Here is a 23,888-nt window from a genome sequence, read left to right as displayed (position 1 = left end):
TGCCAGAGCAGCTCATTCAAGCATGTGTTGATAAAACATGAATGCTGAGACTCTGTGCGCATCGAAAAACGTCAGCCCAGGCTGTGAGAACACAAAAGTCCTTTACAAATTCTTTTATTTCAGCATAATAGTAAGAAGCCTCTCCTCTGGTTTTCATACAGTTGAAACTAATTGGATCACAAGGGTACATATTAGTTAGCCCATCTTACAATAATCATTGTAACATTTTTTTTAGGAAGTTATTCTTACGCACTCGTTTTCCTACACAAAATAATCAATATCAAGATCCTATCTTAACTGAGGACCATAACTCTGCATGCAAGACTAATAAAGTAAACAACTAATCTGTGATAGCTACTGTTATGCTGCTGTTCATCTAATACCATTATCAATATAATTTACTACAAATACCAGGGACTTTGTATAAGAAAGAAAACATTTTCTTGTGGTACTACTGCCTCTAATGTCAAAATAACCAAACATACTGGGCTCTCAACTGTACTGATCCAAATTGCTCAGTCCACCCTCTGTGTCACGTTGAGGAGTAATAGGCTTTGTCTAAAACCTAAAATCTAGTACAGTCTGAAAGAAAAAATATCCATATCTCTTTTTTTGTCTTTTTTTTTTCCTTTCACTCCAGTGTTTACAAGTTCATCAGAATAAAAAAGGTCCTTGAAACAATCATCAAAACTTGATGAGAAATCCTCAGACAAATAAATCCTTTGATCCGTCTGAAAAATTAAACCTCAATCTTATAAACAAATGATCTGCGACTCAAGGATTCTATTGCATTTTAACAATGAGATTGATAATACTAAAAACAATAAATGACAAAATGTTATTAACAAGAGACACCAACTATATACTGTATTGCCCTTTAGCCAGTTTCAGTATGTGCTTGCGCCAGCAGCTTCCCTTCCACAGATTTGGAATAGTGTTTCCAGAGCTAATTAACGCATTTCTCAAACTTGGCCCCTTCACTTGCTACTGGGTTTTCACTTTATCCCATCAAGTCACATAAAATTGAATCCCCTCTTTTAACCGCCACACAACATGTAAAGATTTCTTTCCAATATTACGTTTGGTGAAACCACGCAATTTTCTGCTACTTATTTGTACTCAACAAATCATCCTACAAATCAGACAAATCACTCTGGGACTCAATCTCCACATTCAGTCTAAGGCTTTACTGGACCTTTAAATAATAATAATAAAAAAAAAAAAAAAAAAAACTCAGCGTGATGATCCTGAAATCACCGTTACTTGCTCTGGTACGGCTGTGACGTCTTGATATGTAACATGTATGTTCGGCATCGAAGGCTAACGCTCCTGCCCAGCACAGATTTCTGTGTTGAAACAGTAGGATTAGCACAGAGACATCACGACCTCGTCGCTCGCAGAAAGGATCAAGTTTGAGAAACTGTTCAATGGGCAGCAAAGTGGCCCTGATCAACCTTCCCTCTGCCTTCTGACCACCAAAGACTTCCACACAGTATGACCAAATCACACAGTAGGTAAAAGAAATAGCTTGTTACAATATCATTTAGTAATACAATGATTATTTGTGTAGCCGCACTTTAAGAGGCTAAACCCAATGACATGACAGACATCCATTATTACACACCAACCACGTAATATTTGGATAAAAAAGGCAATTGTTAGTGTGTAGCAAAGTCAAACACGTGTTGATTCTGCCTCGGCCTGCGACCAGCCAAAGCACCGCAGAGGGAAACAATTTAACACGACGGACAAGCACAGTCCAAATCCCAGGGGCTCCTTTAGGATTATATAGGGCCTTACACTGTAATCAGTAACAATGACCCAAATATTCATTATCATCATAAAAACAACCTCTCGGCAGGAGATGAGGCTGTTTTAGCGCCACGGAAGCCGTTGACATTCTGCAACTATAACAGCTTCAGGTTTTAAAAAAAAAAAACATACCATGATCAAAGGCCGTCTAGTCCGTAAATACATCTGATCCATGATGAAAAAAGGCAAATGAGGAAAAACAAAACCACACTAAGGCCACAAGATTTTGTATACCCCCACTAATCTCACAATGTGAGAGTCTGTACAAACAACATAATGGGACTTCAAAGTGGCCAACCTGCCTATTTAAGACCAGGACTTATGGACCGAGCTGGGAGGGACAGTTGTCTGCTAAGTACAACAGCACGGCTCAAGAGGAGGACACGGTAAAGCTGCCGTCCTGTGCCATTCCCGAGTCATCAGCACGCAACACACAACAGAACGCTGGTGATGCTCCTGTCACCTGACCCTTTACGCTTGACGGACAACTGGTCAGCTGCAGGCTGTCTTCACCTGCAGCACCCACTTCTGGGAAGTCCTGGTTTACAGTTCTGAAGCTTTTTTTTTTTTTTTTTTTTTAAATAAACACACAAAGTTACTCAGGTTTCCTCAGGATTTCAATGAAACAGACCATATTTGAACCAAATTCTATTTTTTTTTTCTTTTTGGCCCATTATGTGCACAAAAAAAAATTACCACTCATGTACAATAATGAAATAATCAACATTTTCAATTATTTACACAAAGTAATCATTAAAACTGTACATCCTGTGCTGATAAAGCCAGGAAAGCCTGTTGTTGACGTCGTATCTAGACCAGATTCTGCTTTGAGTGAAATGTCTTAATGCTTAACACTGTATTAGCTGAAATGGCAAACAGGAAGTGGTCCACATGACATGTCAACACAGGAGCATCCATGCTTTACCTAGAAAAAAAAAAAAAGTTGAGTTGTTTTTTTTTTTTTTTTGTGACCTGAGTGACAATCTGTTTGAGTCAAAATGGGCCAAATAGGAAAAAAAAAAAAAAAACTTAGAAAGAAGATCAAATATTCCTCATCACGTCATCCCATTTTGTTGCTAACACATTAGGATAAACAATACCCACTGCCCTTCCCGAGTACCATCAAATGCAGATATATCTGAATGACAATAAAACTTTTTTTTTTTTTTTTTGCAAAAATCAAATAGATTAAGTACAAAACAGGACCACTGTTTATCACAGAAAAGTCTCGTCTTTTAAAAAAAAAACAAAAAAAAAAACAAGGAAGAAAAGGAAACACGGTAAAAAGTCAACAAAACAAAAAACACAAATGTCCCTCTGTCATTAGTAAATCCAAGACTGGAGCTGCAAGACCAGTCTGTGCTAAAGTGTGGCGCCACTCAGCACAGAGCTGAGCAGAAGAAACCCTGTGGCTTGTCCTGTCTCTGGCGGTGTTGTGGATGTGGGAAAGGTGGAATGTCAGACCGCCAGTCGGCCTGGAGGGGGATGCAGGGGGCTCCAGGTTGGAGGTGCGGGTGGGGGTTCTTGGGGATATGGGCGTGGTTCGCAGCACTGCTGGTTCTCTACTTTGGCTACGCTGCGACCCTGGCACAACCGCCGGTGCCGCAACAGTCGGTCTGTTCGTGAAAAGTTCTTTGAAGCACACAAATTGGACATGATTAATAATTTTAAAATACTTGGTGGTAAAACAGTTTAAATAGTAATCGAGACCAAGTAACAACCACAAAAGTCGTATATGACGACATCATTCGTAGTACTGAATATTTTATATGTACAAATCGAACATGAATTGGCACAAAACATTAACTTAACACATGAATAGTCATGAAGTGTCACACGGGGTCAGTGTCTGTGCTTTACCTGCTGGCACCGTTCACACTGGTAAGGCTTCTCGCCACTATGGACACGCTTGTGTCTCTCAAGGTGGTAGCGCTGGATAAACCTCATATCACACATGTCACAAGCAAATGGCTTCTCTCCTAGAAGAGCACACAAATACACAGTCAATGCATCAATTTTAGCATCCTGTACCGACAAACTGGGTGCAACTTTCCCTTACTAATCTCTCTTTGCAGACTACATTTCCAACACTTACAAAAAGTTGGAAAAAAACTGTCCTATCAGTAAATTTCAAGTGTAGTTTCAGCATCTGAAAAGTGATAGTCTGAAAGGCCTCGTCATCAACTCATTATGTGCAGATCAGCGTGGAATTTCTTGTTTTCGTGGCCCAGATCTTCACAGCATAGTGACCCCACAAACTGGGGCAATTAATTTGAGGCTGGTTCAACATCCCATCAAATGACCTGACAATCCACACTCGAGTTTGTTGTGACCCTGTTTTGTTGCAAGCGCCAGAGCCTTTCTCAGCAACGAGGGTATGGTAGAGGAACGCATACCCGTATGAGTGAGGCTGTGTCTCTCCAGGTGGTTACGCTGAATAAACCTCATGTCACACATGGAACAAGCATACGGCTTCACCCCTACACACACAGAGCAATATATTAGCCCTACCACCCACAAGTGCAAGAAATACAACTTTCAAGCTCAAACTAGGGACTAAAACATTGGCAAAGAGAATAACTCATCCTAATATATATATAGTGTAATTCCTTTTTTGTGTTTTTGTTTTTTAATGTTTAAACATGCAACTAAAGTACAATTGAAGTCATATTTTCTTAATATGGAGCTACACAAGCAAAAACATCAAGATCTATCATGTGCACTGTGTAAGATTAACATTTAATCACTTTGTTTTATCTGAATAAAAATCTGTCATCATCATCACTTGGTACCACCACAAGAAAACTATTTCAGCATCCTCTCACTGTCTAATCTTTTATGACTACACATAATTCCTATATTTACACCAGAAAGAGTAATAAATAATTACTGAGGACATTTTTTTCCTATGTTTTCCTACAAGCAAAACTTTTGAGTATAAAGAAGCTACAGCAGGATTAAGATACTGTTGACAAATTGCTACAATGCAATCAAATGCTATCAGAAATGCTAAATGGAGGTAGTTACAGAAGAATTAGATGTTTGGAAATTGTGGTGCTTAAAACGGACAGTCCTTTTAGAGCATCTGGTATGGGACTCGTGTTACATGGACTGTTGGGTTGGGTTTCAAAAACCCAAATGAATGAATGAACTGATTTTTAAATGTAAATTTAAGGATTTGTAAATTTTTGTTTGCTTTTCAGATAGTTACCAACTTCCAGAAATGTTTTGAGCTACTGAGCTGTGCAAGACAAATGACATAATTGCATCAATCCAAAAACCATTTGTGACAAATGACTATATATTAGTTAAAATATGTACTTTTGCTTTAACATATTTAAATTATTTTTTCCTCTGAATATGAAGCTAAAATTTTGAAAACTGATTAAAAACCAGACTCAAAAGTGGAATTGGTTTATTAACATTAAACCTTAGCTGAAAGGGGACAGATTTATTTACATGTGACCATGTCAGTGCTTGAATTGCCCTCCAGTATTACTGGCATATGTTGTAAATATTAACTCAAAACTGCACCCAAACTTTGGAGAAGGTCTGTAATTGTGCTAAAAATACACAGAAGCTAACAAAAGAGGTCAGTCGAAATCAAACCTTGAATACTGGCCTTTAGTGCTCCCAGAAAAACCGTCTTCGAGACAGAATGATCAATAAAAGGGGAGGGAAGCAAACAGAGACAGGCCCTCTTCATTTTATTTCAATTAAATGGAGCAGGTCTACTGATGCTATAGGGGTGCAATTGCAAAAGGCTCCAAGCACATTCCTGGTAGATTATTTTGTAAAGGTGATCACCACATTACTACTGTTTACCTGGAGATTGACGTGATAACATAAAATAACTTCTGCCATCATACTTGTTATACTTATTTGACCTGTTATACTTATTTGAGCTGTAAACTGCCAAACAAGCCTTTAAACACTGCTACTCCAGCTGGACTTCCAGGACCATATTTCACGTCTCACTGGTATCTTAAACATCCCTCCACCAAACCTAACTCCCTCATGTTGTTTTAATGTAAGGCTGTTTTTGGTCTGAACCCGTCTGGTCTCAATCGTCTAGCCGAGAGTATGTAACACGCACACCACCTACCAACAATTCTGGAGGGCAAGACACATTTTTTGCTTTGCACAGGTTACAGAAATGTGAGAAAGTATAAACTGTGGTAATTTAAACATGTTACGGACAGAGACCAAGCTCAGCACCAATTTAAAATCTTTTTTTTTTTTTTAATTGTCTACTTTTGTAACCACACAAACCTAATTTTTCTATCAGCACATCAAAAAGTAAATGCTGAGCTATGTAATGTGAGAAGGGCAGGTGCACGGACCCATACCCGTATGAGTGAGGCTGTGTCTCGCCAGGTGGTAACGCTGAACAAACCTCATGTCACACATGGTGCAAGCAAAAGGTTTCACACCTGAATGCAAAGCAGCAATACATTATTTTCAGGATTTCAGTTTCTGTGTCACAATCCATCAATGACTAATGTACTTTAAAAATCTATTTACAATTGATGGGTTGTTAACCACTTTACACTAATTTTCCTATAACAGCACGTTTCAAAAGTTTTAGTTTTTTTTTTTTCACCAAATCCAATTTAGAAACAAACTATCTTGGTCAGATTTCAGATCCACAACTAAACACATCACATGAGCTGATGATGTCACAGTCCTGTATTTATTTACATGTAAAGACTGGATTTAAATATTGCATTTACATGCATAATGCAGGAGGGCATTAATAAGACAAATGTGCTCTGACTGATGCTGTCTAGTAGAATGTAAACACAGTCTGATCTCTGTGACATGGGTAAGGTGGGCGGACGCATACCCATATGAGTGAGGCTGTGTCTCGCCAGGTGGTAGCGCTGAAAAAACCTCTTGTCACACATGGTGCAAGCATAAGGTTTCACACCTAAATGCAAAGTAGCAATATTATAATCACTGCACCTCAGTTTCTTTACCAATAAATGCCTAATCTATTGGTTATTAACCACACATTTGGCAATTCATGCAAAACCAAAAGAATATGTCATATGATTCCTTCAGGTAATACTTATATTTACCAACAAAGACAACTGTTATAGCTTTATCACTGATCAAATGGTCGGCCATTACTCTGTTTAAGAGTTACAATTATAGTCAGCGAGCACTGCAAAATACATCTTTGCTTTTTTGTACTTTACGTTAATACGATAACTAAAGTAGGATTTCAATTATTTAATTTGTTTAATCTGGGTCTTTAAAGTTGTGAAAACATGACGTGTGGTAATGGTCCCTATAAAAGAATAAGGCTGATGAATTAACATTTCTCTTCAAAGACCTGTGGTGGCTGAAAGTACATTAACAGAAACTAAATGTGTCGGCTCTGGTGGTTTTTACAGCCTTGTCTGATTATTTTTCCATCACAAGGTGTTAAAATATTGGAGGGAGAATCAATTATTTCAGGTAAATTACATTAAGAGACATTACTGAGAGTAAAAGTTACAGAAACTTAACACACATGCTTTGCTTTGTTTTACACAGAGCTATTGATTCGGTACTACGTCTAAAACAAGACATCTGCCTTGAGACTTTCTGTGCTGCTGGTATTAGCACGATAAATGGCTACAAACAATAACCTACAGAATGTGAGAAGGGCAGGTGCACGGACCCATACCCGTATGAGTGAGGCTGTGTCTCGCCAGGTGGTAACGCTGAACAAACCTCATGTCACACATGGTGCAAGCAAAAGGTTTCACACCTAAACGCAGAGCATTAAGGAATTATTTACAGACTTTTTCAGATTTTTTTTTTTTTGTGTTCACAATCCATCAATAATTAATGTACTTCAAATATCAGAATTGATGGGTTGTTAACCACTTTTTCCCCCCAATTGCTCTGAAATGTCTTTTTTTGTGTAGTGGTTGTTTGTTTTTGTTTTTTCCCCCTCCAAAACCAATAAAAATACACCCGATTGTGTAAAGCCAATTTTCAAATCCACAACTAAACACATCACATGAGCTGATGATGTTGCAGCACTGTACTTCTTCACACATTAAGACTCGTTTTAATGTTGCATTTCCGCACATAATGTAGGGGAGGTTTGATTCCACTGGACAGTAAAAAAAGAAAAGAAAGAAATCTGCCTTAAATGACTGACTATCTAACATAATGTAAGTACAGTCTGATCTCTGTGACATGGGTAAGGTGGGCGGACGCATACCCATATGAGTGAGGCTGTGTCTCGCCAGGTGGTAGCGCTGAAAAAACCTCTTGTCACACATGGTGCAAGCATAAGGTTTCACACCTAAATGCAAAGTAGCAATATTATATCACTCTGCCTCACTCTCCATTTCTTTAACTTAGGAATTCATATCTACACTATTGGTTATTAACCACACAACTGCCAATTCATGCAAAAAACAAAACTTTTTCATTATTGCCATTGTAATGCTTTTATCCAGTCTGTAGTGATGTAGTTACCAACAAAGATCATGACACTGAAGAAATCGTTTACGCTTATCTTGCTCAACTGATAAGACAGACTATAGCAAACATGTCTGAAGTGACCTAATAAAATTAAATGTGCACGAGTTCTAACACTGAATGTCATGGGCACGGTGCACGGACCCATACCCGTATGAGTGAGGCTGTGTCTCGCCAGGTGGTAACGCTGAAAAAACTTCATGTCACACATGGTGCAAGCAAAAGGTTTCACACCTAAATGCAGAGCATCAAGACAATTAATTTTGTGTCTCTGCCACAAGAAAAAAATAATAATTTGTAAACCTACATGATAGTGAATACCAATCTGAACTAAATTGATATCTGTGGTTAATAACCAATGTCATACCCTAAAATAATTCACAATGTTACAATACAATAAGATGCTTGTTTCAAAACTCCCAAATGGGGATCTAAAATCCATTTACACAACACTTGAGATGATGACATCATCTAATGGATATTAATTTATTAAAATAAATCCCATCCATAACAATTTCTGTATACAGATATTTAAGACTAGGTCAAGCATACAGATGGTGCAGCATCCTAATCTTGTGACTGGGTTAAGATTGGCAGACGCATACCCATATGAGTGAGGCTGTGTCTCGCCAGGTGGTAGCGCTGAAAAAACCTCTTGTCACACATGGTGCAAGCGTACGGCTTCACCCCTATACACACAAAGTACCAACTTTAGCATTAAAAAAAACTCAACTGCCAAAAATGATCGATGTTAAACTTTACTAATCGCTTAGTAAAGTTTGGTTGCACTTATCAGCGCTTCGTCTGCACTGGAAATTCCAGTATGCTTTAAAATTCAGTTATTCCAATTGGAAATGGCATTTACACATATGAGTGAAGCTAAATTGTAGCTGCTCTACATCTAGGACCAAAGTTTAAATTTGAAAATCGAGGGATATTGATAGGGAAGTGGGGAACATCAATCTTCAAACCTAAAGCCTTACCAAATGATCAGACAATTGAGGTGAAATCGAGGTTCCCAATGGGCCCATTCCAGCTAACATGATGGCATGATCCCAAAAGGTGCTTGTGTTCATATAATTTCTACATACTGAATACAGATTCCTAAAATGGAGCTATGGCCTTATGAAATTTAATTTTGTCACGCTGATCGCAGAGGCTAGACAATTTTAGGCAGTTGGGAAACAACTATGCACAACACAGTGAAACATTGGTCTGCAGAGCAACTTAGGTAACTTGGTTTATAGTGATGGAAACTGCTCAGAAAATCATTATACAAAAGCTAGCTTGTCATTTAAGCAAAATAAACCATTCATTCTTCTCCCTTTACATTTCAAATCAATGAATCAATGTGTGATTGACAGAGACACTAAATTAATTTCCTCACCATTACTTTGAATGTGAAATGACAATGAACTATGAGCAGTCAACACTAAATTTGCCTGTTTCATTTTTTACAAGAAAAAAAAACAAACAAAAACCCACTGATAATATTATTCTAAAGACCAAGCAATTATATTACAAATATCCTGCCATATAAACTAAAACCCCCCAGTGTTACCCTCCAGCTATAGGCCAGGCCCTGCATCGAGCCGTATTAGCAACATATGCTCTTTAATTCAGAATTTGATCGTTTCTACAACTGAGCCCTTTACGATGGGAGTTAGAACCAGTCTGAACTGTTTATCTGCAGTTACATAAATGCACAAATCTAGAATTTACCAGCTGCAGGCAGTCACACATCTGCAGCTGATTCATAGTAAATTTCTTCTTTTACCCAGTTTTTCCAGCTCTATGTGATAAGTTGTTTGGACGCAGTTTAAACTACCTTTTTTTAAGCAGTTTGAACAGCTTTAAAATCTATAAATTAATTAATAATTCAAATCTTTCCTTTTAAGATGTGGGAATGGACACCCAGAACCTTCCCATTATTTGGCTTCAATTACAAAAAGTTTTTGACATGTATGAAAATAAAGAAAGGAGATCTCAGTGCGCCAGCCACATACACTAGATAAGTTAGTGTAACAAGAGCTTTTCCTTCATTATATATTTCATGTATTAATGAGAATCTGTTTCTGTAAATATGTTCCAGTAAGAACAGAAATAGGATTTGTGTTTTTGACTTTCACATGAAAGATTCTTCACTACATGTAGCTACTGGACTGAACGTGCACTATACTAGTCATGTACTATTTGCAGCTGACCTGAGCCAATTCAAATACGAAAAAGAATGAAAAGCAAATCTGTCACTAATGCAAATTATTTTGGTTTGCCGACAACTAAAAGTTAATAAACAAAACACTTGGTAAAATGTTTTTGCTTGGTGGTCATCATGTCATTTCATATACAAAGTACAGGTCAAACTATTTACCTAAATGCTTATGAAACTCCTTGTAGATGATACATTAGCACAACACAGAAACTCGAGTTTAATGCAGTCACCTAAGCACTAATGTGGGGCGCATGCATGACCAAAGTCCAGGAGAGACAGGGTCCAAGTTCAAATAATGAGGACATACCTGTATGAGTAAGACTGTGTCTCTCCAGTTGGTAACGTTGTATAAACCTCATGTCACACATGGTACAAGCATACGGCTTCACCCCTAAACAGAACACAAGAATGTTAGATGTACTGTATCAACACACTGATGAAGTTTATGAACACCAGGTATTAAAATATATAATTCGATGTTTTCAGGTTGTTAATAATTTAATGCTTTCTTTTAAAATTTTGATAGAGACATTACACGAAAAAGAATCTGACATGCAAACATCAAGAGCGCATAATGCATATACATATTTCCACTAGAATATACAGCCACCCAACTGATGGCGGTGAAACCTCAATTTTAGTTTCAAGTTTTCTTGACACTTTAGTGTACTGATGTCTGCATGTAAAATGCTTTTTAGAGTAATATACATTTTATTGATTAGGTAATATAATACTCAACATGCAGAAGTACCATTACAGAGTTGATAAAACAACAGAGACGGTCACTTTCTCAGTGGACAGTTTTCCAACAAAGCCTAAAAATGCTAAAACATTTTTTTTTTTTGAATGGGAAAGTAATTTAGCAACAATGGCATAATTAAGGTATTGTATAGGGACTTATCAATTAAAAAAAAATAATGTGTAGATTTATATGAAAGGTTTCAAAGTGGAAGCGGAACAATTAATTCAAGCATACCAGTATGAGTGAGGCTGTGTCTTGCCAAATGGTAACGCTGGAAGAACCTCATGTCACACATGGAGCAAGCGTATGGCTTCACCCCTAAACGCATACAGTACCAAACTTTAGAAAAGTGTTTTCATGAACTGTGCACACACAATATGTCAGTTTACACACACTAGTCAGCGTTACAGCCTGTATTTTCAGGGCCAACTATACTTATAAATGCAAGACATAAAATGTTTCCTAGAAACCCTAAAAAGCTATTAGCAAATACAGTGATTTCACCAGAAAAGAGTAATCTATTCATGGTTAATCAAACTCTAGTTTTAGTCTTACCTAGTCAAGAAATATTGAGCAACATAAATTACAATCTACGTTTATGTCAGAGTTCTCTCGCAGGTTGGAAATGCCTACAAGAAAAGGCAAATATCTACAGCTCTTGATAATGTCAAATGAGAGGGATATGTAAAACTTATACCCGTATGGGTGAGAGTGTGTCTTGCCAGGTGGTATCTCTGGAAAAATCTCATGTCACACATGGAGCAAGCATATGGCTTCACCCCTGCACACACAAAACAAAATATTTTGTAAAAACAACACAATGAACTAAACAGGACACACTCGTCACACTCATTCATTATGTATCCAGACATGCCAAAAGCAATGGCATAATTAAGACAACAATAAATGCACTCGGCTAAAATGTTTTTGTCTGCTAACGTGTGAAATAGGGACCTCAATAAAAATCATTTTGCTGAACTATTTTTGCTGTCTTCTTGCTGACCTCTGCAGCTTTTCAAGGCCAACAAGCACTGAAAGATTAAAATAAGTATCTAGACTCAAGCTAAGATGCAATTTGCAGCCACCGTATGAAGTGGATGTAGCTTAGGAAATGCTGTCCAAATTAGTGCCTTAAAAATCAACTGAAAGGCACGCATGGACAAACAGTTTAAATGATTCTGAAGATTTTAAAAACCAGAATTAGTGAACTATAAAAAAAAAAAAAAAAAAAAAAAAGACAGACTTCAGTAAACTGGGTATTTGGGCTCTAATGTAGTAAAGAACAGTGAACCCATACCCGTGTGAGTGAGGCTGTGTCTTGCCAAGTGGTAGCGTTGGAAAAATCTCATGTCACACATGGAGCAAGCGTATGGCTTCACCCCTACACACATGAAAAGTATATAAATATTAGCTAGACAGAGAAAAAAAGTTTCAACACATAACCATCAACTCTTCCCTTAGAATAGCTCCTTCTTTGCTTCCTCACATTGTACCATCAGCATGAAAAACAAATACCCGTTTCACGGGATATGGTTCTGTGTATTGTGACCATGAGTGAGCCACTAGTCAGATAAAAAAAAACAAAAAAAACAAATAAATAAATTAAAAAATCAGGAGTTACAGAAAAATACACAGAACAAAGTAGAGCATTCAGCAGGGGAAAAGTTGAAGTTGTGTACATTCAGGTGGCCCACTATGTATTTATGTTTTTACATTTTTACAAGAGTTAAAAATGTATGTTTTATGGTTTACCATCCTAATACATGTCTGGATACATCTATATGTTTTTGAATATGCAATGTTTGAAACTGGTAGTCTGTTTAGTCACCCTAGATGTCTTGTTTACACCACAATGAGTTTAAAGGTTAAGACACTTTTTTAAAAACACCACTAACTATTGAGCTAGGGTCAGCAGACGCATACCAGTATGAGTGAGGCTGTGTCTTGCCAGATGGTAACGTTGGAAGAACCTCATGTCACACATGGAGCAAGCGTACGGCTTCACCCCTACATGTACAGAGTATTGACACATTAGCTAAGATGTTCCTTTTACAATTTAGGAAAGCATCATTCGGACATTAAATCACGGGGACCGGGCAGATGTTACACATTCTAATTAGGTTTCATGCAAAAGGGTGATTTGAGCACCTCTCATGAGTAAAAAAAGCCTTTTGTTATGGAGCATTCATTCTCAGACAATCTGGAATACGTAATATGACAGAAGCAGCAAGGATACAAGCCAAGCAGGAAATACAACTCAGCAGCAAGACAGCAAAGATGCATCTAAGACAGTGATCACACCGGCCAGCTGAAGCAGAGGTTTTAGTGCCCTTTTCTGCCAAAAGTGTCAACATTACAGCACTGTGGCAAGCATACCTGCTGCAACTTATTGCAAGTTAAAACTGGCTTAATATCTGTACAGCACACATCAATTCAATTAATCATGGTCTGAAAGTGTGTTTTGTGGTTGTTTTCTAGCACTACACACAATGACGCTTCTGCCTGAACTTTCAAATGCTTCCAATTTGATCTCTGCCACTTGCAGCAGGAACATCAGTATAAGTACCTGTGCAATAAATATCTGAAATCAAAAAGCCAGACAGTTACAGCTTTGACACAAGGTGTGCAACTATTAGTTTACATGTAAAACAAATGTGGACATCAAAGGACTATTCCCATATTATACCATGGCCTGACTGAATCAGCTATGTTGTCTCTGCATGATGCAAAAGGGCCTTAACACAAACTGCTACCCACTCTAAAATGTTTAACTGTGATAATTAGGGATTTATCATCTAAACTTTAACTTTTTATTAGTTATTAAATTATATTTTCGCCCTACCAGAAATATTGGTTTCCTGCAAATCATTACATTTTCCTAAAGTACTACTGAACTCCCCAATCAACACAGATATATTAAAACTATTTTAATAAATTGTAATAAATTTAATAAACTGTATCTCAGTTAATCTATTTAACAGGACACGCAAAACGTGAAGAAATAAAGCAATGGTACAGGGGGAATAATACACTTTGAGGGGTCCACAGAAGCATTTTTAGTTAATGTGAAATGTTTGATACAGTGCATTACAATAAAATGTTCCCATTATTAGACATGTTCATAAATGGGCTATAAATGTGTGACAGAGCTTATACTAGACTGCCAAAAGATGGCTCTATGTTTTGTCTACATTTACAAATAAAGGGTTGAAATCAAGTACATCTGGAAAGACAAAAAACTGGTATTAACTCCTACATCCTCATCTACCAACCCAGACAAAAAAGGTTGTTTTGGACCCATGTTTCCTTGTATGCTCTTTGTTTTGTTCAGGTTCTAAATGTTTTTTATGGAAATCAATCTCCCTGAGTAAATAAAGTTTTTTTTTTTTTTAAACTTGAACTGGGTACGGTAAAGGAACGCATACCCGTATGAGTGAGTCTGTGTCTCTCCAGGTGGTAACGCTGGAAAAACCTCATGTCACACATGGAACAAGCGTACGGCTTCACTCCTACACACACAGAGCATAAAATTATTAGCTATTCAGTCTAATAAACAAGCGAAAATGTGGAAAAAAAAATAAAATTAAAATCACAAAATACTGTATATTACGTGGAAAACAGAAAGAAGAGATGCAGAGCAACTGCTTACTTCTGCTACTGGCATATTGAAATAAACTAATACATAAACACACAGAATAATTGTACAAATAAATGTATATAGAGACCATGCCCTCTGAGTTGTGTAGATTTGGTCAATATTAGTTTAAGATTTATGCATTTTTTGCATTTTGTGAAAACTGGGGCTTTAGACACTGACTTGGAAAAATGATTAGGTTGGAAGTTGACTTACCCACAGTGCATACTTCTTAAAAAATGAAAAACAATTTTGTGTGAAAAGGTGCAACACAAATACTGAGACTATGCATACATGTTTTTTAATAAAAGGCCTAAATTTTCACTTTATATCAACAGATAAGAACATAGTCCTTTGATGTCCATGCATTTAATTATTACTAACAGTATTAAATACACTCAACAATTGTAAAGTAATAAATATTATATATTTCTGCAGCCTGTGCTTTAGTGCTTTTCATACTTGTAAACTATGGTCCACAGGTTTGAGTCCATTTTCAAGTCCACTATTAAAAAGTCTTGCTTAAAGAAGTGTTTGTCATCATTAAGCGAATATTCGTTCATTTGTTCATACAGTCTAATTTAACACTGAAACAAATCAGTCACAGAAAAGTCACAAAAATCAAAATACTCAAACTGTACAAGATGTATGTGTGTAGTACACAGCGAGAACTGTTTTGGCCTGAAAAAACGTATAGAATACCAAACAGTAACAAAATGTGGTCAACGATTTGTCGCCAACATTTTTTTGATTTTTATTTGATTGTCACAAAAAAAAAAAAAATCTCAGTGCCCTAATTTTGAGTTTTAATTAAAGCATGCTTTCAATGTCTGAAAAAAAAAAATTAACATTGTTTTCAGACAGCAGCACCTTTTCCATAGTTCTTAAAACCCACAAAAATGGACTGGTGCCTACATGACAGAGAAAATTTGCAGAAATCCTGATGGATCAAAGCAAAAAGTGAAAATGTTCAAAAGCATTGTTGAATGTCATTCAGAAGTGACACTGGTATACCAACCATCAGCAGGCTTACATTACTTCCTACTAGGGGTGTAAATGCAAACAGAAACAAGGCCCTTAAGGGTCTGTAGTTCTCAAGTCCATTCCTCAGTGGGTTAGTTTGCCACAACTGTTCTGTCCGAAAGTGCCTATTGTGAAGCCAAATAGTAAAGTTTCCCTTTATACATCTGCTTCTAAATTCAAAGTACTGCAGGGTCTACACACTAGAAATACTTTCTGACGTCAAATCGTCCTAAACAAGACAAGGCAGACCGGAGCAGAAAGCACAGTATGTTTGAACAAAAGGGAATGTTGGATGGCCAATGTGGTCTATGGTACTTCAAAACACAACCAACTGTGATATTCCTCTGCTCAATGGTGGACTGAAAGGGGCCATACTACACAAGGTGTTTAAAGCGCATGCAGCAACTGCGAGAAGCAGAACACACAGGATAATTAGCCTGGATAAATAGCTACTTCTTAAACTGACCACACCACATGAAGATCAGCATATCAAACTGACTTACAGGACCGAACAGCATTTATACTAATAACACGAATTGATATAATGAACATTCTACTTAATAAAACAATTTCACAACACAACAAGTCAAAATGATGGGCCAAACAGTATCATCATACCACAGTTGACACAGTTGAAGACACGACAGTTATGTTAATGTTAGTTTATGACAGTCGCAAAAGAGGCCAATTTCCTCCCACAAGCACCGAAGCTCAACCCCACTTAACATTTTAAAGAAAGAAGATAGTAAAAAAGTGATAAAGTAACATGGATTCTCAAATATTTCTACTAGTGATTCCACTCAAACTGTAAACTATGATTATGGCAAATAAGAGACACACAAAACAGAATGCACACTTTTGTCACAAATGAAACACAAAGAGTTTTAAATAGTGGACTTGGGACTATTGGACCGCACTGTGTTGAATAGCCTTCTGTTTTACTGGTGTTGGGGAACCAATAAGGCAAATAATTTGCATTTTGGGCTAAATAGATTTTGGGGGTGGCTTTGTTGGAAATTACTGTCCAGAGACAAAATGAAACCTGAGCATTTGTCTATTGACTCAAGTGACAGACTACAGAGGTAGTCAGATTTATGTAATATGGGTACGGTTAAAGGACGCATACCCGTGTGAATGAGGCTGTGTCTCTCCAGGTGGTAACGCTGAATAAACCTCATGTCACATACGGCACAAGCATACGGCTTCTCCCCTAAACCGAAGAGCACCAGTTTTAGTCAAAGTCCCCACAGATACCACCAATTAGCTGTGAGGCAAAACTATTACCAAACAAGGCTTTTAAGCAGGCCACTGCAAACCTTACACTTGCTGCACACTCCTAGATTCAGTCCAACTCAAGCTTTCAGGGCCTCTTTCAACAAATGATTCAAGTACTCAAGCATTAAAATGTGATTATGCTTAACTGTAAACTGTTCCAAACTTGTCCCATACCTGTATGAATGAGGATATGTCTCTTCAGGTGGTATCCACTCCTAAATGCTCCATAACAGTGATCACAAATAAAGTTTTTCTGCACTTTGGATGATGGACCATTCTCATCTCCCCCTGCGCCCTAAGGAGGACAGAAATCATTAGTTTTATCCAGCCTAATAACGCACCACCAATAAGCTACAGCACATTCTACAACAAAACAATTCAATAAGAATCTGATGAAAATCTAAGATTTCTTTGATATTTCACTTCATGTAGTAGTTGAAAAATAACCCACAATCCCTTCCAATGGCCTAATGCCCTTATGTTGCTGCTCCCCATGTTATGCACACAACTGCAGTTATTGTGCTGTGCTTGGCTCTGCTCCCCTCCCCCTCTTTCCTCTCTAGAGATCCTCCACCCCCTCCACATCTTCCCTGAACTCCTCCCCCCACCCCCACACAAACAAAATGTGCACACATGAAAGCTCCAAGCCAGGCACACTTGAATAAAGTTGAACGCTTTCACAAAAATATGCACAAGCAGCTAAAGACACATTTTATGTAATGAGGCCAAATGAACATGCAAAGGAGAGGCTGTTTAGCAAACACAGCCACTGACCTTCCCTCCCCTTCCTTCTTGTTCTCTCACTTTGCAGGGCGTTACTGATTTCCTGTTCTTTTTTTTCTGCTGCAAATCCTCGTTGGCCCTCATCTCCTTCTCATCCAGCAGGCGGGGAGCTTGGAATTCACCTTCCTTCCGGATAAGCTACGGAGCCAGGAAAAGTCAATTATTTCCTAATTTTAGATGCAGTCCTTTAAACCAAATGCTGAATAATAATCCGAATTTAGCTAAAATTAAGCGATAAATTAAACCTCTATTTTGACCATTTCTCTGTCAGCTGAAGCACAATGCTGAAAAGTGCATGTTTGTCAATGTTGCAGCTTGATTTCAATAAAATTAATGCATGTTTTGACATTATTTGAATACGTTATAATGAAGGAGCAGTACAATTCATAGACTGTGCTGTTAAGATTTTGTCTATCTGAAACAAATCAAAGACAAATGTGTTTTATGGAAGCATATGTTCAATGGGCTACATGGACTGACTAAAGCCATAACTGTCTTAGTACAACGTGATAAGGATCAGAAAGATATTTTTCTATCCTTAAAAGGATGTGTGAAGCAACTCGTATTACAAAGTGCTGAAACAAGTAAAACTTTAAGAATTACAGATAAACGAAAAATAAATTATGCTTTAAGAGGGAAAGTCCTCCCACTATAAAAATTTTATAATATTAAAAGCCCCATTTCCACTCTGTATTTTCCAAATAAGTTCTAACCAATGGTGGACAGCTCATTCCAGATGGAAGGATCATATGGCTTTGAGGAGCACGGTCAGGTCCCTCTCGCTGCGGTGGTGCATGGCCAAGTGGAGCCATCATTTTTTTGGGCGGAGCGGCCATTGAGCTGGCCTGCATTAGGGCCATACTGGAGAGGACAGCTTCGCAGCCAAGCAGCCCCGCCTGCAAAGAAAAAGAAAGAAGAACGGCACATTACCAACTATATCAAACACCTAAACAGCCTGCAATTTGAAATTATCTGCATCTAGGACAATACTGCTAGTCACACGGCGTTTGCCAAACTAGTCATCAACGACAACATCCTGAGTGACACAAGACTGTAAAGTAAAGTTATCTGTAACCACTTTGGTGTTCTCAAAACAAACCCATTTCATATGGTCGCGGACTGAGCTGCTGGGCAGATGTGACATTGCTGTGGTGTATGTGAGCGCACGGACAGGGGTGGGGACAAGGTCATCCAGAGATCCGTCAGTCAGGATGGTCGGGCTGGTGGGAAGCCACACCCACCTCACTCATCTAGTATTAAAACTGAGGAAGAGGAGGATGTGGATGAAAGACAAACATCAAATTACAACAACATCAAATGCTGCCTTTACCATTACACATTCACTTTAATAAAGTTAGGATGTTTATGTTTCACAACAACTTTTAGACATCACACAATGTAACACAGACACACATTCTTCAGCTGCTGTTGATAGATTTAGGTTTTCTTTATCGAAACAGACCGAATATAAACTAAATTTACTGGTTATGGCATAAACCTTCCACAATTACCTGCTTTTGAATTACCGTTTCAAAATAAAGCAAAATGCTCACAACCTGTTGTGGTTGAACACCCTATAATTTCACTGCTAAGTCAAACACTGAGAAAAAAAATATTAAATGATAATTTGAAAAAAAAAAAAACCACACAAAGACTGTCATCCAACAGATGTCACTTTAGTAGGTCCTTTCCCACGTCTGGCTGACATTGGACTAAATCTCAATCCAATCCAGGTTTGTTTTGCACAGCAAACTATACTACATACTGAGAATCCAAACATATACACAAAAACTCAAATACTAAAGCAAGGAAAACCCCTTTTTAACATTAAAGCATAGCATTTTATACAAGGTTTAGTATGACATGAAGAAAACAAGTTGCAACATGAAGGCGACCAGGGACTGCACAGAAAAAACACAGAATAATATAACTTTCTGAGTATGACTAACGATTTCTGGATTTCAGTGCATTGATTTTGAGTGCATTACGCTTAGGTTCTATCAAATATGTGCGGCAAAGGCATATTTAAAATACATGTACATGTCAGACAAGTTAAAGAAAACACTTCACAGTATTTAGCAAAACTTGAGAACTAAACATGGAACAAAATAACATGGGGTTAGCAGCTATAATATAATATTTGTAGTACAACTGTGGAAGAAATCTGTGAGGACCCCCTCCAACATCCTGTAGGTAAATAATTCTTCTCTATAGTCAAATGGGAAAATGGTTTGAATCTGTATCTACGAGTGAAAGTGCTTCTTTTGGTAGTTAGCATCATCTCACTGTTTTCGGTTTGCATCGATGCTGATCTCCTACATTAAAACGCACATTTTGCGTTTAGACGTGGGGTTTGTTAACCAGTAACGACAAACTAGCTGACGTTAACTAACTAGCTACGAGGCCGCTATTTTAACGTTGCTCGATCTTGTGATGGCTTTTTTCCATGTTTGGGGTTAAGTCTGAGCTTCGGTTGTCGTTGTCGCTCATCTGTGAAGAAGTTATCTGTTGCTCGTGTGCCACCATAAAAGTTAACGGTGCCACACGGAGGCAGGGCTCTGCTCAAACACACCGCTGGCGATGGTTAGCTATAGCTAACGTTGCTAGGAAAATAGACGGCTGGTGCTAACAGCGGCTAACGCTAAATAAAAGACATAGCTACAAGACTAGCCTGCATCGTCAACGCTGTCGTTGTAATACTTGCCAGCGAGGGAAAAGACAAGCCCCTAAAATAACGTTGCTGTGAAAATAAATGCCATTTCCAGAGCTGGCCTTCGCCCTACCTCCCAGCCCAGCGCTAGTTTGCTGATGTTTAACAGGCTAGCTAACAGCAGCTAGCTGCTCGGTGGCGCCCTCGCACACTGTAACGTTAGTAATCAAACATGTCTTAGCCTACCTGGTTATCTTTCGATAGCACCGTTTTACAGCGGTGTTTATCTTGCAGAGTGGACTAATTCAGCACCATGGTACTACTTTGAGCCCCCAGACGAAACAGGGTCTAGGCTGAGCCAGAAAGACCTTCGTGATGGCCGTCGATGCGCGTACCTCCCCCCCTCCTGACGATTTTAGCTAACGTTTGTTAGCGAGCTAGCAGCGGCTCCGATTGACGCTATAACATCGGCTAAAAATCAAAACCGCTGCCTCCTCTTTTCACACACAAAACGGCGAAGCACTGAACGCACAGCCGAAATTCACCGAGCAGCGCAGGGAAACGAAAAGATATTTATCTACCTTCTAGCTTCGCTCGCCCGACGTTTCCAGTGCCGTCTAGTTTACAAACACAGGAAACGCCACAGGATGTAGCCCACTCCCCCACACGGCAGCTCAGCCTCCTCAAGCGGAGAGAAAAGGCTCATCTTCTGTCACAGAGCTTTGCTTGAACAAACACACACAAGACATCGGCGGTTAATCCGGTTTTAAAATACCATCGTGGAGATCTGACGCCCGCGTTTAGGTATCGAGGTGTAAAACGGGCCCCTCTCGGCAGATTGAGACGACGACTGAGGAGACGCAGATGAAAAAGAAGGAGTGGACACTGAGAATGACAGAGAATGTGCAGACACACGGCTCATACAGTGTCTGTCTGCTTCAGCTGCTTCCCCAGGCCAAAAAAAAAAACGATCACTGTTGTTTTCACGATAAGGGGGGAAGGTATTTCAATCCCCGTGTCTTTTATTATGGGAGGCTAAATTAATATTATGGGATAGCTCCTTGCAAAGCTGCTGTTTAGCTGGCGATGATGTCATCCCCAGCTGTGTCAAGTGTTTGTTTACTTTGGTGCTTTTCACTCTGCACTTTGCACCTTTCTTGAGAAAATCCACGTTATTTCTTCGGTGTCTCTAATCAATTAATTAGCACATTTGCTTTTCCTCACTGCTCTTTTGTAAAATGCATCACATGTGGGGAAATAAGCTTTTGTGTAGTTACTGACTTCTTACACAGATTATACAAAACCCACAGCCTTAACACTGTACTAGGCTCTTTATTTACGTGGGTTTAGGTGTGAAGTAACATTAAAATGTGACTGTGTGCCCTCTTATTATTATTCTCTGCAGAATAAAAACCAAATACACTCTGTCTGTTTAGAAGTAAAATGAGATTTTTGACTCCTAAATCTTTTATGAACCCGTATGAGGAAAAAAGAGATGTGGGTGCATCATTACACGGTTATTATCAGCATAAAATTATATGATTGTATGATTTTTAAAATAATAGGAGATATGTTTTCATATATGCTGTTTTTAAAAATAATAACATTATTAATCCACATTACTAAATTGCAGTTTCATGAGATTAAAAAGAAAACTAGAAATATGTGTTTCCTTTGGATGGCTGGGAGATCACAGCGAAAGTGTTTAACTGAAAATGAAAAACATGAAAAACATGTTCTTAAGTCACTGACCTGAGTTAAAATACTACTTTAGCCCCATGATAGTCATCAGGTCATTTCACTGCAGCAGCGTTGTGACAGGTCTGGCAAAGTCCTTGCTCAAGGACTCTTGGGCAGAGTAAATAATTGCCAACACTGGAGCATAAAACAAAGTTTTTGAATTAAAGCCATGATTTACCTTTTCCATTCAGCTGACCCTCTTTACAAGGCAAATGTAATGCAAACATCCAGTGCACCGTGCACGCTGACCTATCTTTGCTCCCATTCAGACTGAACACTGCAAGATCCCACAAAAATGTTTTTTCCTATAGTTCTGCAGACACCAAAATGTGGGTTATATTATTCTTGTGCACATGTCCTTATATTTAAAAGTATCATCTCTCTTTTTAATGTGATGTTCTTATTATAGTTATTTATAAAGCATTTTAGGATGGATTTTCTGTATAAATAAAATGTGAAGCAGTAATAATAAAGTATCATGTTGAAAACAAACTATGAAATAAAAAAAAACAACAACACTTCCAATAATCCTTTTAATTTAACCTAAATGAATAAAACGTGTTTAACCAAACTCAGTTTACGCAGAACTGTCAGTCCCTGGAGACTCAGTTGCTGTTCTGTCACATAAACTATGAGAAACATGAGTTGCTCAGTGTATCTGCTTCCTTTCGTTTGTTCTGCTTCACTCACCGCCTGATAAATACAAGAACTGCCTGTTGTTCTCAGGAATTTTGAGGGGGTGGTGGCAGGCAAGCGCACCGTGCACGCCCATGCTCCCACACAGACACAAATATCGCAGGTAGGGATAAAGTAATATCTAAGATCATTGGTGCATAAAAAAAAAAAAAAAATCACATGACCCGCCTCCTGCACCTCTATAGGACACCTTTCCGTTCACTCCACCTTTGCCTTTCCACACCGGGCGGTGACGCGGTGGCACCAGCCGAGTGTCAGGTGTCTCAAGGTTTCACGAAACAAGTGACTCAACGGGAGCTCGCACAGGTAAGACAAAACTCCAAGCAAGGGCATGAAAACATATGTAATTAACTTTAGCAGGTCTGTTGGAAAAATACAAAACCAGTGTGTTTTGAAAAGGAATGAGTCTTTAGGTCTTTACAGTAACACATGTCTCCATACTTTGTCGTGCTCACACTCTTTCGATATAAAAACCAGTCCTGCTGCCGAGTGTGTGTTCAGGCTCAGGTTGCCACTGTATTTCCCTTAAGTCTAAATACACCGTGAGTCTAACCAAAGTATTCGCAGGAGCAAATAACTTTACTTGTATAAATGTATCAATGCTTTTTTACTAACCTGTAATTACAGTTTTTCAAAAAAACAAAGCTGCCAGGCTTCAAAGCCATGTCTCTTTATTGCATCCCCTCAATAGCTACTGAATCCTGACTTCAAACCCGCTTCATTCCATGTGAAGCACTTTTTGTGCTTTGTTAGTACTTTTGTTTAATAATTGTGTCTCGGTCAATAGTGAAGACTCCTCTTTACGAATGAGTCATAGTGTATCCAGCTGGGCCGTGTT

At 38.3% G+C, this 23,888-nt stretch overlaps 1 protein-coding gene across 27 annotated transcripts; it reads right to left on the bottom strand.

Annotated features, from left to right (window-relative positions):
• Positions 1-97: 97 nt before the first annotated feature.
• On the bottom strand, positions 98-21,525 carry znf740a (zinc finger protein 740a). 27 transcript variants are annotated; one of them, XM_026305848.1, is made up of 21 exons: positions 21,390-21,525; positions 19,064-19,226; positions 18,678-18,860; positions 17,956-18,102; positions 17,356-17,476; positions 17,033-17,116; positions 14,675-14,758; positions 13,173-13,256; positions 12,547-12,630; positions 11,947-12,030; positions 11,484-11,567; positions 10,815-10,898; positions 8,901-8,984; positions 8,446-8,529; positions 8,033-8,116; positions 7,487-7,570; positions 6,659-6,742; positions 6,162-6,245; positions 4,209-4,292; positions 3,673-3,791; positions 98-3,444 (listed from the first exon to the last, which is right to left on the bottom strand). In XM_026305848.1, the coding sequence occupies exons 2-21, from the start codon at positions 19,106-19,108 to the stop codon at positions 3,271-3,273; spliced, it is 1,965 nt and encodes a 654-aa protein (XP_026161633.1). In that variant the 5' UTR covers positions 19,109-19,226; positions 21,390-21,525; the 3' UTR covers positions 98-3,270. The 27 variants fall into 27 exon arrangements, 26 of the variants coding, with proteins under 26 accessions (XP_026161633.1, XP_026161632.1, XP_026161631.1 ...); XM_026305847.2 differs by lacking the exon at positions 21,390-21,525 and adding an exon at positions 21,196-21,361; XM_026305846.1 differs by lacking the exon at positions 21,390-21,525 and adding an exon at positions 20,861-21,186.
• Positions 21,526-23,888: the final 2,363 nt, after the last annotated feature.

Source organism: Mastacembelus armatus, chromosome 5 (genome assembly GCF_900324485.2).
Source record: "Mastacembelus armatus chromosome 5, fMasArm1.2, whole genome shotgun sequence".
Lineage (NCBI taxonomy): Eukaryota > Metazoa > Chordata > Actinopteri > Synbranchiformes > Mastacembelidae > Mastacembelus > Mastacembelus armatus.
The sequence above is the reverse complement of the archived record's forward strand: the minus strand, read 5'-3'. Positions and strand labels throughout refer to the sequence as shown.